The following is a 14531-nucleotide window of genomic DNA, read 5'->3' as shown; positions in this document are numbered from 1 at the left end:
TAGAAACCTGGACGTCTGGATTTTAATAGCATTAAAAACCTCTAGTTTGATCCCCAGTTTATACTTACATGGGAAAACCAACTAACTTTGAGAGACTATCTTTTTATAGAAATTAGCTATGGCCCTCATCTTACACCTGATTAGACATAAATATTAACTGAGAATTTTGCATCCTGAATACAGGATCAGTCTTGCTTGTATCTACCACTTAAGCACATCAATAGTCATGACAATTTAACGTAAGACTGCAAGTCACTAGGGAAAGCCATCACAATTGGCAGGGAGGAAATTCAAAGAGCATACTGCGAGTTTTGTTGTTTGGCATAAATTTCCCTGTGTCTGAGTTTTATATTGTTTTATGGGATATGCTTAGTTTTATGAATCTGTTTAGTATAATGGATGGATGTTGTTGTACTGTAATGCTAAGCCAACCTAGCTGCTGAGATGGTTATGGATGGCATGATTTTCTTCTCTGTTTATTTTCAATGCTGTATTTATTATTTAAAGAGTACATTAGTATAAAATATTGTATAAGACACCTTTCCAAAACAAAGCCAAACAGAGCTGCTTTCCAAAGCTGGCTGTGACAGATCAGATAAACTTCAGAAAGAAATAAGTGTTACGTCAGAATATTTATATGAAACAATCTCTTCTTCTCAGGTAACAAGAAACCAATTGCATTGGAAACTCTGCCACTTTTCCCCCAGGTTTCTGCACTGCTGGGACTGAGGATATTGCCAGCAGAGCTGGCAGGAAGCAGACTCAGAAATCTCTATTTCTGCAAGCTTTCAGTTACACAAACTGTCAGAATCTGAATGAATCTCCAGGTCAAGGTCTCTCTGGAGTTTACAAACCAACAATTTCAGCTTTGAGAGTTTCTATTTCCCCATTGGTTTATACCTAGAAGAAAGGTGGAGGGGAGATGTCCCCATGTTATCTCCCAGATGGAATGGGAATGGGATTTGACAGTTTCCCTGAGCAGAGTTTTTCTGGTGGTACATGTCATGCCTCAGGCCTGACCCTTCTGTGGTGTGGCCAGGGGAAGAAAGTGGAGAAATAGCTTGATTCATGTCCCGCTGCAGGCAAAGCAGAAGTCCTTGTGGTGGGGAAAGGATGAAGAAAGCCCATTCTGTGCCTTTGAGGCGGTCATCATGTTGGCTTTTGTATCACTGCACGCAACAGGGAAGCTTCGAGAAAGTTCAACGCATCAAGTGACACATAGCCAAGACTGGGCAGTCAGGAATAAATGTGTCTTGAGAGCACTAGAAAGGCCACGCTGTGCTGCTGGGGTGGGGACCGAGCGCCGCATAAGCCCTTGGGTCCGAGTCATGTCAGGCTGTTAACTATGGCAAAGTTATGGATTCAAAACCAACACACGTTTCCAGAGCTGGGCAGAAAACCTCGATGGAACCAGAGAGAGGCAAAACCAACCCCGCTAACTGACCCTAACTATTGCTCCTTCAGCTATGGCTAGGGATGCGTGTAGCTGGGCCACTGTTGTTAGGTTGTAATTGTTAATGAGTTTTTAATGGCTGACCAATAATGGGAAATCTGCTTCCTCCTCGCTAGGACCACTCCTCAAGAAGGCCAAACAGCCCATTGGTTCGGTTTCAGAAAGGCTTATAGTGTGCCCATTGGTACAGATACGCAGATGTGGGGCCATCTGGGGCTCGTTACGCTTTTGGGTTAGCTGCTGAGGCTTACAGGGGACTCACCTGAACTCCCAGGATCCCAAAGATTATGAAAAAGGCACAGCAGATGACCACGATGTTCCCAATGGGCTTCAGGGATGACATGAGAGTCTCCACCACCAGCTTCAGTCCTTGGGCTCGACTAATGACTCTGTGGGGGCAAGTAAGCACAAAAGCTGTGTTAGTCCTGTTCTTGCCCAGTTCTGCCTCCTATCAAGATAGAAGATGTGGAGAAAACAGCATTGGGGAAATTTTTAGAATGGCAAAGAAGTAAAAAATCATGATGGAAGAAGCAGTTATGGAAGATTGACCTGTGAGATTATGGATGTGTGTGAGGGAAAGGGGTCTCTGCCTACACATACAGCTGTGCATAAAAGAAGAGGAGGAAGAGACCACATATGAGGAGCCAGGCCAGAAAAGTCACTGGAGAAGGACCTAGGAAAGGAAGGTAGATAGGCTAGGCCCATATTTTTCAAACTTGGAATGATGGTTTTAATCTAACTCACTACCTATTCTTGATTCGTTTGCTGATCAGCATCTTCTAGTTACCATTCACTATAATATATTCAAGCCTTGGCATTTTCCTTTTCCTATCATTCGGTTCAAAGAGCTCTCTAGGTTTCCAGCCTTGATTGCACCTTCCCTGGGATCCAGCCTCGTGGTTTGGGCCATCCACAGACACACACCTTTATGCCTGTAGCCTGTCCAGGACTGCAAAGAGAGGGCCTCCCAGTGTCCATTCCTGCATAGATTTAGGCAAGGTTCTTGATGTCCCTGTCTCAGTCTGTGAAATGGAGCAGCCACTCTTACACAGCTGCCTGCACATCTGTAGTCATTATAGAATCATAGAGCGGTTTGGGTTGGAAGGGACCTCTAAAGGCCATCTAGTCCAACCCCCCTGCCATGGGCAGGGACATCTTCAACTAGATCAGGTCGCTCAGAGCCCCGTCCAGCCTGACCTGGAATGTTTCCAGGGATGGGGCATCCACCCCCTCTCTGGGCAACCTGGGCCAGTGCTTCACCACCGTCAGTGTAAAAAAAAAAAATAAAAAATCTGTACATGTCCTTGTAGTGCTGCTGTGTACAGAGACCTGAGCTACCCCTCAGGACCATCACAGTCTCTGCTTTATACCCACTGTACAACCTCAGCTACTGAACCAGTGGTGTCCTCCAGGTGAAACTTCACCAGCAGGACCACAGGCATCTAACCTTGTTTCTGTAGCTCCTCTCCATCTGGTACCACACAGAATTTCATAACAGAGGATTAGATCATATTGGAAGGTTGGGGAAGAATAACGTGGACTTCATGAGTGAAGCAAGTAAAAAAAAAAAAAAAGGGAAAACTGTACTATACTCTCAAGGACAACACTACAAAGAAAGGACAAGGCTTGTGTGATTTAGAGAAGCCATCTCACTCTGCTGGGCAAGATGAACGAGGTATTCAGGCTCACAGAGCTGAAGGTGGAGAGCTGGGGGACCGAGAAAGGCATCCGAAGAGGCTGCATGTCTCCCTCCTCTTGATGCCAACTGGAATTAAGCATTTCACTAGCGCTGTAAATCAATTTGTACCGATGCCATAGAAACTGTGCTTTCCTAAGGCAGAAATAGCTGTCTGCTGTGTAAGTCGGAGGGAGCGAAGCGCCTGTGTGCTTCTGGGTACTGGCTGGGGACTCCTTTGAACACTTGGCACTCAAAACTGCCACAAACTTCCCCACCTTCTTCTTTCTGCCTGGTTCTCTCTTTTGCCATGGGAGTGCTCTCACCACCTCTCCCGTTCTGCCCCAAGTCTGGCTGCACCGCTTGAAGCACAGTTGGAGTTTTGTCGCCTGGAGAGGATTCAAGTTCTCCTCCTCTCTCCCCCTCCCGGGCTATGGTGCTCCCAGCAGAGGTCCCCACGGACACATCCACATGCCCGACATGCGTGGCCCTAGCTGGGACCCCAGCCAAGCCTGCACCAACCCTCTCCTGCCCCAGAGCCGACAGGTTTAGCAAACTGCAGAGATCAGTGCACAGGCACCAGGTCTTTCAAAAACCGTTGGCTTTAAACAGTATCTTGAAAAGCTAAAAACTATTTCTCTTTTTTCTGGTTAAATATTTACTCGAAATGTCAAGGGTAATTCATCAATTATCGGTTTAAAAAAGAAACAGATAGTGGTATTTTTATCCGCTCCCTTACCAGTGAAACACAAAAGGCAGATGCACACCTCACGCTGGGTGTCTCTTCCAGGTAGCTGCTGTGGCTCCCTATTTCGGACATCTCGGCTTTCCTGATGCTCAGATCTGAGTTATTTTAGGGAACAAGCCTGGGGGTGAGACGGCTCAGGGAGCAGAAGGTTACTCAAGACTGAGATGCCCCAGGGGATGGTGTGGACCCCATGCAACCGTGGCAGTGTGGAGACATGGGCTGCCAAAACTGCCCATGTGAATTAGCCCAGGCTGAGGTCCTCACTGGGTCAGCTACGCTGCTGCTGTCACTTTGTACCTGCACCGATGCTGAAAGCCGAGCCGAGGCCATCTAGCAGAGGAGGCTGGACAGCAGGTTAGCGTGCCCGACTCAGTGAGCTGGATACTCCAGCCTAACAGGCCGTGTCCGCAGGGCAAGGGCTCTTCCCACTCCACGTGCACAAAGCAAGCATTGGGCTGGCCAGTCTAACACTGAATTGCTCTTCTGGATCCTCGGATGGCCTAAAGACCTCACCATCCCTCACCTATTATCCTCACACAGTCCTGGGTGAACTACAACGACTGCCAAACTACAGATGGGAAACTGAGGCATGGGAGGACCACAAGCCATGTTCCTAGAGGTATGCAGGCACCTCATTTCCAATGATTTTGATGGAAATTAGGTACTTTGGTGCCTTTAGGGATCTTGACTTAGGTATTCTGCCCACTGTCACACAGGATGGAACCGAAGTCAGGTCTTCTAAATTGAAGGCCTGTGGTCTAAACTACTGGAGCATCCTTAAATTTTGGGGAACAAGGAAGAAATTTAGTCTCCAGAGTCTAAAGTCGATAATTTTCTCCAACACTTATTAAGAAAGCCTATTCCAGAAATAATAAAATGATTTCCCTTGTGAGATACTATTTGGTATCCAGCAGAGAGAGAAAATAGGAGGTTACTCATCTGACTTCACAAAGTCATGTGTGTTGAGAAAAAAAGGACTGAGAAACTGCAGCATTTGGCTGCTTTCAGGTTTTCATCAACCAGGGAATTCCTCAAATGAGAGTGCATGAGGGTAAAAGCTGCCACCAGTTTAGCTTCAGGCCAGTGCTGTTTCCAGCCCTACAGGGAGAGAAGACTTTGAAAAGATTTTGAAAAATAATAGTTCTTACTAATGAAAACCTTGAGACCTTGAAGCTGCCTCAAACTAAGGGCCTGATCCAATGTCGAGGCAAGTCTCTGCAAAGACTCCTGCCGCTGTCCTGAGAGTCTGATAACTCCCTAAGAAGTGCCAATGAAATCCTCAGCATTTCCAGATTATTAGTGTCAGCTCCAATATGTCAACGTACAGCACCCCACGCCTCATCAATACTGCCCAAGGTCCTGCTGACATCAGGTTGTAAACTCATATTATCTGACCCACCGCTCCTGCAATTTATCGCTGAAGGATGCAGCTGATTTGGAGCCCTCCAGGCGTGCCAGAGCCGTAGACTCGCCGAGGTTGCACTCAGGACAATTCCAGTCTGCATTAGGCATATGACAAATGGGGAAATTGAAATGAGACTGTTTTTTTTTTTTCTTCCAGTGTGAAGAAATGTTAATCCCTCAAGTTCCTCCTGGTTCTGCTGGTCTCAGCATTCCCAATGCTGTTAAACCCCTGGCGTGAGACGCTCCAAACCTACTGCCAGCCTCACTCCAGCTGGAGCACATTTACTAACATTAAGCCTGCTAGCCTGATCAGAGCTCTCGGAAGAAGTAGCACTTAGATGAAGTAGCAGAACAATATTAATGAACACCCTCCTCCACAGATTAAAAAAAAACTAGCAAAGGTGTTAATATGATAGACAGAAGAGAGTCTATGAAATGACTATTTCATACTGACATGGTATGAAAAGTGAGTAATTTATCCATCTGCTTTGGAAGTCAAAGCCCAGGCTCTGTAGAGAGTTAAACATCACTGAAGTCCATCCACATTAATTCTGAATACATTTTCAATTTTGATTTCTCTTGTATCTTAAGCTACAACACTTGATCCCAACAACAGCAGGTTGAACGCATTAGGAAGGAATGTTATTGTATAAGCAATCCCTCTACTGGCTGAAACATCAGAGGGTCATGGAAACATCTTTAAATGTCACTCCTTTGTGAATATATTTCTGGAATTCTGGTCATAAAGCTGGGCTCGAATCCTCATGGATTCAATTTGGAGGCTGATAATCAATCATGCAATCAAAAGCCCGTGATTGGCACACAGGCCAGTGTTTTTTTAATGCCTGTGCAAAAGGCACAAGCATGCGTGGTTTTGTGTGCTGTGTGAAGCAACGGGGTGTTTTCACAGGAGAAAATGAGAGACAGAATGAGAACCCTTTCAGACCATCAACCAGGAAAGCCAACACAGAGACGATGAGGGCTGTCCCTGCCCTCGAGTTGAGTGTGACCCGCGCAGCCATGGCTTGGCTTCTCACTGAGGGTGTCCTCCCTGCAGCCCTGTCCCTGAGTGCCCATGGAAAGGGAGGACAGAAGGAGCCGGGTTAGCTCCTCTGCGGTGGGGACGGAGCATTCACTTTGGTCTCTGCCCTACGCCTTCCTGGAAAGGAAAAACATTGGCTTGGTCTCCACAGGGGACTTCACCGGGACACGGGGACTGGAGCCACGGTGTGCAAAGACCTCAGGTTGCCTGTCCCGGCTGTCATCCCATGTTGATCCAGCTGAACATCCTGGGCAGATCACCGAGCCACGCGGCGCAGCCCGCGGCAAAGGCAGAGTGGGCAGAGGCGTGCTCAGGGCAGCCCAGATGTGCATCGCAGAGGCAGATAGGTTTCCACATGTGGAGATTTATGACTTACTGAAAAGCCCCCAGTTTGATGGCTGCTTTTTCATTTCCTACAAATCTAATTACAGGGGAATAGAACTGATTGTGAACACATTTAGGGAATGGGCTTGTCGCTGTCTTTTTACATTTCCTTTGTAGTAGAAAGCAGTATGTTGGCTGAAAACATTCATACACTCTCTTGAGAAAACATATCAAATGCCAACAGGAATGGAATAGCAATGGAAGAGCCTAATCCTGCACATGCTCCAGATGGCAGGTCTTCCTCCAGCCTGCAGTTACTCAGTGGATTGTTCCCCATAACCGCAGACTACTCATGCACATAGGTGACTGCAAAGAAAGGCTCTAGTAAACGAAGACCCAGGTCTTGGCCGGGCAGACCTACAGATCTACAAAGAAGCATCCAGGGCTTTTACTAGGTCAGACAAGTGACTCTAGCAGGGCTCAGCACAACCCAAGCCTCTTCCTCTAGATCTGATTTAACCACACCGCCTCAAAAAAGAAACTTGCATTCCACAGTTCAGAGATGGGAAATCGATCCTTCTTTTACCCAGAGCTATCCAGATTATTTTGTAGATTTTCTTAACATGGATCAAAAATCAGCCAAAACAGAAGAGCAGAGCAGATCTATGGAACCAGCAACCTGGCAGAAACTGCCCCCAGAAATTACAGTTGACACAGAGATGCCGGGGGACACACGAAGAGAAAAAAGCCTGAATTGGAGTCACGTAGGAAGACGGTCTAGTCATATGGTCAGGGAGCCGGACCACACCAATAGCGCTATCTGTCCAGATAAAAATTATTAAAGCAGCTCACGTCCTAAAACTCACCAGGCACAACATACACATAGCCCAATGTAACAGAATGTCTTTCATAGGTGTTGAGAGTATTTGAAAGATATACGTATAGGCACGGCCATTGTTATTTAGACTTATTATTCACACAGGGGTAGTAAAACAACATCTCTGTCAGAAGCAGGGTCCTGTTTTTCTGTCCTGAAAGAGAAAATCCTGACTCAAAGCGAACCTTTTATGAAGGAAGCAGCAGTAAGATATGACAGGCACACAAAGACGCTTTGAGCAGGAAGGTTTATTAGCTGCTGCATAACAAGAGCAGCAACAATGGTATTAAAGAGGGACTGCATTTAGCATGGAGAGAAACCTTCATGCCTTGGGGTACAGGACAAAACAGATGCCTGTTTGGAAGAGGCTGGTCCTTGGGCAGGTTCTTGTCAGAGGGGTGCCTGCCCCTGGAGCATGGGATACCGCCTGCTGTCAGAGATGGGGGACCAAGTTTGCAGGACAATTGCTTTCATCTTGTCTGGGCAATTTTCAAAATAAATGTCTCTGTAAAATTAATGGGGAACTGAGGGAAAAAAAGCTTCTTTGCATTCTAGGTTAAGCAACGGTTTAGTCTTCGCTTCCTTAAAAATGATCTGCCACCTGCTACTAATTTCCTTCTCTGTTACAAAAGCCATTGACTGCCTGAAGGAAAGGAGGAGAAGAAGCTGTTAAGCTGCACTTTACACAGAGCAAATGAGAACACAAATAGCAGGGGATGTGTGTTTTAATGAGCAAAAGAGGCATTGATCAGTTTACTACTGCACTTGGGGCTGGTCCCAAAACACAGCGAGCGCCCAGAGCTCCTTGCAGCTCTGCAGGACCTGCGGACGCTCATTGTCTGCGGAGCAGCAGCAGGCTGGGCACAACGCTGGCAACAGACGCCGTGCCCTTGTCTCACCCGCCCCTTCCCTTGCACGAATGCTGCCGCCTGTGGGAGAGGCTCAGCTCCTCCTTTGGCACACACACCCTACACTCTTTTAGGTCTTCCTCATCCTCTGCTTACCTTAAGGGCCGCAGTGTCCTCAGCAGTCTCAAAACACGTAGCATCCCCAGGATTTTCGTGCCGCTGTCTGACACCATCGAGACCAGGATGTCAATGATGGAGATGAGAACCAGCACCCCATCCAGCACGTTCCAGCTGCTTTTCAAGTAGGCTTTCTCCCCAAAACACAAGCCTAGTGCCACCACCTGCCCAGACACCAAGTTGCAACAAATTATGACTATCGCATCCAATATGTTTCTTCCAGTTAGCAACCTGCTGAGAACGCATTATTTACAGATACAAGTCTGTGAGTCCATTTGCTTCCCAGTATAGAAGCCTAATTAGACAAATCAGCAAAGTGTTATATTGCAAGAATTGTAAAAATACCTCTGCAGAAACATCCCAGATTGTCCCTTACAGCTGATATATTTTTAATGCAGCTAAACCTAGCTGCACAAAACTGTTCCTAACATGTTTAACTCTGGCATAAAAAGTTTGATCGTATTTTATTCCTACAGACTGCTGGAGTAAAGGTTCAGAGTGGCTGACCCAAAGCAATCATTTACAAGCTTTGCAAATAAAGAAACTAGAGAAACTTTCCAAAGAAAGAGCAATTATTCTGAGAGATGATTATGAATTACACAAGGGAGATTTACAGCAATGGGTTTCTGAGCCTCCTGCCTCAAATCCAGCAAAATGTTTCAACGTGCTTAAGTCCCTCCCTCCTCTGGAAAGCACATAGCTGCTTAGGTTGTTGAGGACGACTGGTTGTTGAAGACAATGGGACTTACATGCATGGTTGAAGTTAAGCACGTGTTCAAGAGCTTTGCTGAATAGGGAAGGATTGCTGAATTGAAGCATCCCATTGCTCATATAACGGTGTAAATCAAGAGCAACTTCAGTGAAATTGTTCTGATGTAAAATGTGCTCAGAATAAGGCGTGTGGTGGGTATTTGAATATGATTTGGAAGAGTCAAAATATACACCTCGCTCGTAGCTGGTATACCTAGGGGTTTTGCAAGTCCACCGTAATAAAATATCACTAATATAATATAATACAGGCACACTTATCCTCCAGCTACGTTTACCTTAACTGTCATCTCAGTCAGGAAGATAACTGTAAAGATGTAGTTGGAGAACGTTAGGAAAATCCGTTCCTATAAAAAAGAAAATGAGAGACAATGTTTTATAGCCTGCTCTCCACAGCTGTACAAATCCCTGTGCATATTTGGGCGATTGCTAACTGTTCTCCAGCTTCTGTGCTGAGACAAGTCTCGGACTGTTTGCTCGCAAAGAGGGGAAAATCCAAATATTTAGACAATAACACTCCGCGCGGTTCAGCACTGCCAGTGCCCGGCTCTGTGTCAGCACCATGGACAGGGGCAGCCGCCGGCACCAGCCCCCAAATCCCCCCATCTGCCCCCAAACCCCCCCAGCAGAAACAGGGAGATCTCCCCCCCTTTGGAGCACGCTTGACAAATCTCTACCTGCCCCTCACCTGCGGACATCACCGCACAGTGCAAATATCACTGAGCTCCCAATCCTCCCAGAAATTAAGTCAATATTGGAGTGGCTGCGCTGCAAGGCAAGCAGGACCCACGGGACGCCGAAGCGCAGCTGGCATGAGTTGTCACAGTTCAACCGAAGCCGGCGAAGCTCTGGGGGTTTACGCCAGCTGAGACCTGCCCCCAAAAGGTTGATCCACTTGTCCAAAGCCACAGGCTAGACCTGGGCATGAAGCCCAATAGTCTCATCTCCCAGTCCCCTGCGCTATCCACCAGACCATGCAGTCCTCACTGCCACCGTTCTGCAATAGCAGCAAGTGATTACAGATGAGACCATGGACTGGTTCCCTATCTGTAGTTAGCAGAAACCTTTCTTTTTAATGATGATCATTAAATAAATTACACTTTCCCTAATCCCCGAACAATCTCTGATTGCCTGTGCTGAGAAATGGACAGCAGAAGGCAGAGGCTGGAGGAAAGATGATGCGTGTGCATGTATGCATGTACGCATACAACTGAACCAGCCCCAGTTCTGCTAATAACAATTTTGGATTTATTTCTGCCAGTCCCTACAGAGCAGGCCTGTAAGAGATGCAGATCTCTCGCTCAAAATGAGATGCAATTTAAACAAGACAAAACACCTTGGCAACTCTCTCGCTTGCCAGATCATGATTTACTGAAAGTGACTCAGGAACCACAGAGTAGCTTGTTTCCATACTGGGTCCATAATTAATTAGCTCCTAGACTGTGCACTGTGATTGCATGAGCTGTGATAGGAAACATCTCCAGCCGTTAGCTGACTGCCACACAAAAGACTGCTGTAGAGGGGTAGGCAGTGTGCAGGAGAAAGAGGGTAGGGACCGGCTTGTGGAGCTGGAGATAAAACAGCAATAGCATGGAGGAGAGACCGAGGATATTACATTCCTCTCTGGCAAGCGTGTGGCTATTTTGAAGGATAATCTCCCCGGCCCATGTCGCGCACTCTGCAATGGGGAGTGCGTGTTGGCTAGCAACAGCATCCCCTGTTCCGATAAGCCAGCTGAAACTGGGACAGGGAAAGAGAACTCGCTTGAAGCAGCTAGAAAATCCACAGCTCGGGGAAGCAAAGTACAATTATTTTGAAGAACTCAATCTAAACTAACTCTCTTGGTTTCCAGATGAGAGCTCCATCAGCACAGGCAGGGCCTGTGCACTCCTCCTGGCTCCCCTGCTCCCTGCCCCACCGCTCAGCATCCCCCTTCTCCTCCCCGCTGCTCCCAGACCGTGGTCCGGCTCAGCTCCAGCCCTGAATGACCCATTTTGGTTCCCCTGGTTATAACCTGATGCTGATGAACCTCACACCAGTCCCTGTCTCCTTTCCCCTCTGCACTCTTCCAATGCCCAGGGACACCACAGCTCATCCTCCTCCTCCTCTTATATACGAAATACTGGGTTTTCGTACTACAGCTCTTTGCTGTGGACTCCTCTGACTCATGCATGTCACCCATTCCCTTCAACTCTGTGTAACTACAGTTCCTTTTGGAGCCAGCCTTGGTGAATGGTGAATCTCAGAGGAAACAGCAAGGGGCTCCAAAGAAGCATTTGGGATTTCAAGGGACAGTCTCATGGTGCCCCATGGGGAACAGCAGGGTGATTTCCTCCTGCTAGATCAGCTGGCAGGGAGTCCTGCTCTCTTCTCGCAGCTGCGAGTTGGTGCACCACGACTGCATGATAACCAAAAGAAAAAAAATTGATTTAGGGGAGGGACCACTGGGCAAACTATTACAGTAAGGAGAACTACTAGGGAAAGCTTAAAATAGGCACAGAGCAGCCAAGACTCCAGTTTTAAGGTCTTGCATTGAAGATCCACAAAAATGAACAGCCTGACACGCCTACATCAACAAAATAGGATTCTATACGATTGTGATATGAGCAGTCTTTTGCAACAAATCAGCAAGAGCCCAGCGTATCTCTCAGCCACAATCTATGCTAAGATAAAAGAGCAATAGGATGATTCTGCCCCCCTGATTGATGGATGTTGGTGCTGTGAGGGTCTGGTTTGAGAAATCCTTACGTAGTCTATTAAAACAAAATGGTTTGGGGAAATGGCATTACCATGCGTGTATCAATTCAGTTTTTCTTGTGCCACAACAAAGCTGATACACAAAGGCGGGGAGAAGAATATGAAATGAACAGTTCCCCCATTCTCTTCGCACCACACATACGTGCCCGTGAAGAACAGATGGAAGAAACGAACATTGTGTTGAGCGAGGAAAAGTGTTTGAAGGTTTATCAGAGAAGGAAACTGAGACAGATGTCATGCTTATGTCACGTGTTAAAACCTTGATCGTAGTTGCAGAAATGGGATATTCGATATATTGCAGGCCATGAGCTCTGCTCATGTACTTTGAAAGGACGCTGGGTAGGGACCAGGAGAGTTGCTGTACCCAATTCAAAGGATACGCAGGGTGTGTTGGCAGCTTGCCATTTGAAAAAGAGAAAGAAAGTGAGACCAAGTGCACAGCAGTGGGGTCCAAGCCACGGGTGTTGGCTCCACGAGGAGCACAGGAAAACGTTAACCTCGGAAACTCACAGCACTGTGAGGCTCGATTTTGGGTCGCTCCATGGCAATGGTAATGCAGTTCAGGAAAATGATCACCAAGACGATATGATCAAACATCTTGTGCGTGATGATTTTATTGCACATCAGACGGAATCTGCCGGAAAAGAAGAAGAAAAAAAAAAAAAGAGGAGAGACAGACTAGCTATTAATGCTCGACTGGTTGGGGAGAAATGCAGCAGCTCGACGCATGGCAGGGGAATCGAGTGCTCCGTTTGCAAAGCAGATGAGCTGCAATCTCCCAATCCCCTCCTTGGCAGGGCTGCACGCTGCAGGCAGATCGGGGTATGAATAGAAAAGAATCCGAGCTACAGAATTGGGCCACAAATTTCAAGCCCTGGTAATGTTCGTAGGCGGCTTTGGGTCACTTGAAATGGAGCAGCTGCTTCCACAACTTGGACACGCGGCCAGGTTTGGATCCAACCCCCTACCTGGTCCGTAGTGCTCAGGTTTAGCTTAAATAAAGGAAGAAATACTCCCAGCAATCCTGTAAGGGTTGAGCGCACATGGAACAAAGGGACAGAAGCTATTTATTGTGACAGATGGCTGTACACTGACCCAGGATTTATAATACCGTATTACATTTCCCGAAGTCTGTTTCTGAAAATCTCTCTAATCTTTGTATGAATGAACTCGAATGCTGTCCAGGGCCCACCAGCTCAAACACGGGAACCCTCACTGAGCACGGGTGCACGTCCAGAGGAACACGCAGGAGAGCACAGAGCCCAGATGGCCCCAGCGCAGCTGGGCTTTGAGAAGGGCAGAGCTGGGGGTCTGCCGGCAAGGAGAGGGTGTTTTCTGGGGGTTGTTGGGAGAGGGAGGAAGGGAAGGGGGAGGACAGAGAAGTCCAGGCAGGTTTAGGAGGTCAAGGAGTGTCCTTTGCTGTGTTGTAAATGTGCACTGGGGGCAAATTCAGACTTATCTGCTTAATGCAGCACCCTTCCCCTTGCTTCAAACTCCCCACGCTCCATCAAGTGAAAAACTTGCAGAGCACTGGCATCACTCACAAAGCAAACAATGAGCTTGATAAAGCTGTGGCCATGCCCTGGCCTATGGGTCTCTGCTGGACACTTCTATGCCAGGGCTGTGCCCGCCCGGGAGTGGCTCTCTGCAGCTGGAGGCCCTTTGCTGCGTGACCCTGATGTAGTACTGGAGCAGGGGAAGGGCTGGGAGTTTTGTGGACTGACATAGAGACACCCATCTGGGATAGACGGGCAGAGCGAGCCATCGCAACGAGGGCATCCGTGCCCAGCACGCCACCACTGCTCGAGCACAGCTGCTTTACCTTGAGTGAGGGGCGAAGATGTAGATGGACCAGGAGTCTCTTTCTTTGCAGCAGGTGGGGAGACGTGCCTGTACCCAAGCCTTCATGCGGTCCCTTTTGCTCTAGGAGGAAAACATACAGCAGAAACGTACCAGGAGGAAAACACAGAGAGAACTGTTAAAACAATAACCCCCCCAAACTTCCAAGTGAAGGGCTCAGGGCAATTTTTCACTGAACACATGTCTCCAAGTGCTCAGTAAAGCTGAAATAAAACGATCTCCCCAGAAAAGACCCCGCTGGGCAGGGGAAGGAGCTCTGGCAGCCGGGTGAGGGCTGTGCTGGCCCTGCAACCTCGCAGGGTTTGGTCTTTCTTCTTCCTCCACACGGTAACTGCATCTGGCACACAGTTAGCCAAAAGGACAAACGTGGTAAATAAAACCCTTGCCCAGAGGACTGATAACCCACTCCGATCAGCCTCAGTCCCTCCAGATACCCATCAGATGCCTGCCTGAATCTTCTAAGGTTGTCTGGGTGTTTTTGTCGTTTGGGTTTTTTTCAAGAATATGTAATGCTTATGTCAGAGGCTATAAAGAGAGCAGAGGGAGGGATTCCTGCTGCTTGCTGGGCCAAGCCCTATGTCTGCGCACCACTGGAAAG

General features: G+C 47.6%; 1 protein-coding gene across 13 annotated transcripts in view; it reads right to left on the bottom strand.

Moving 5' to 3' along the window:
* Positions 1–14531, bottom strand: part of CACNA1G (calcium voltage-gated channel subunit alpha1 G) — a 152380-nt gene that overhangs the window by 38679 nt on the left and 99170 nt on the right. For all 13 annotated transcript variants that reach the window (XM_076354083.1, XM_076354086.1, XM_076354085.1 and 10 more), the window contains 5 exons: positions 13896–13996; positions 12584–12707; positions 9595–9663; positions 8528–8712; positions 1716–1842 (listed from right to left, as the gene is read on the bottom strand). In XM_076354083.1, coding sequence (XP_076210198.1) covers positions 1716–1842; positions 8528–8712; positions 9595–9663; positions 12584–12707; positions 13896–13996 — 606 coding nt within the window. The remainder of the gene's footprint in view (positions 1–1715; positions 1843–8527; positions 8713–9594; positions 9664–12583; positions 12708–13895; positions 13997–14531) is intronic.

Source organism: Aptenodytes patagonicus, chromosome 16 (assembly GCF_965638725.1).
Source record: "Aptenodytes patagonicus chromosome 16, bAptPat1.pri.cur, whole genome shotgun sequence".
Taxonomy (NCBI): Eukaryota; Metazoa; Chordata; class Aves; order Sphenisciformes; family Spheniscidae; genus Aptenodytes; species Aptenodytes patagonicus.
The sequence above is the reverse complement of the archived record's forward strand: the minus strand, read 5'-3'. Positions and strand labels throughout refer to the sequence as shown.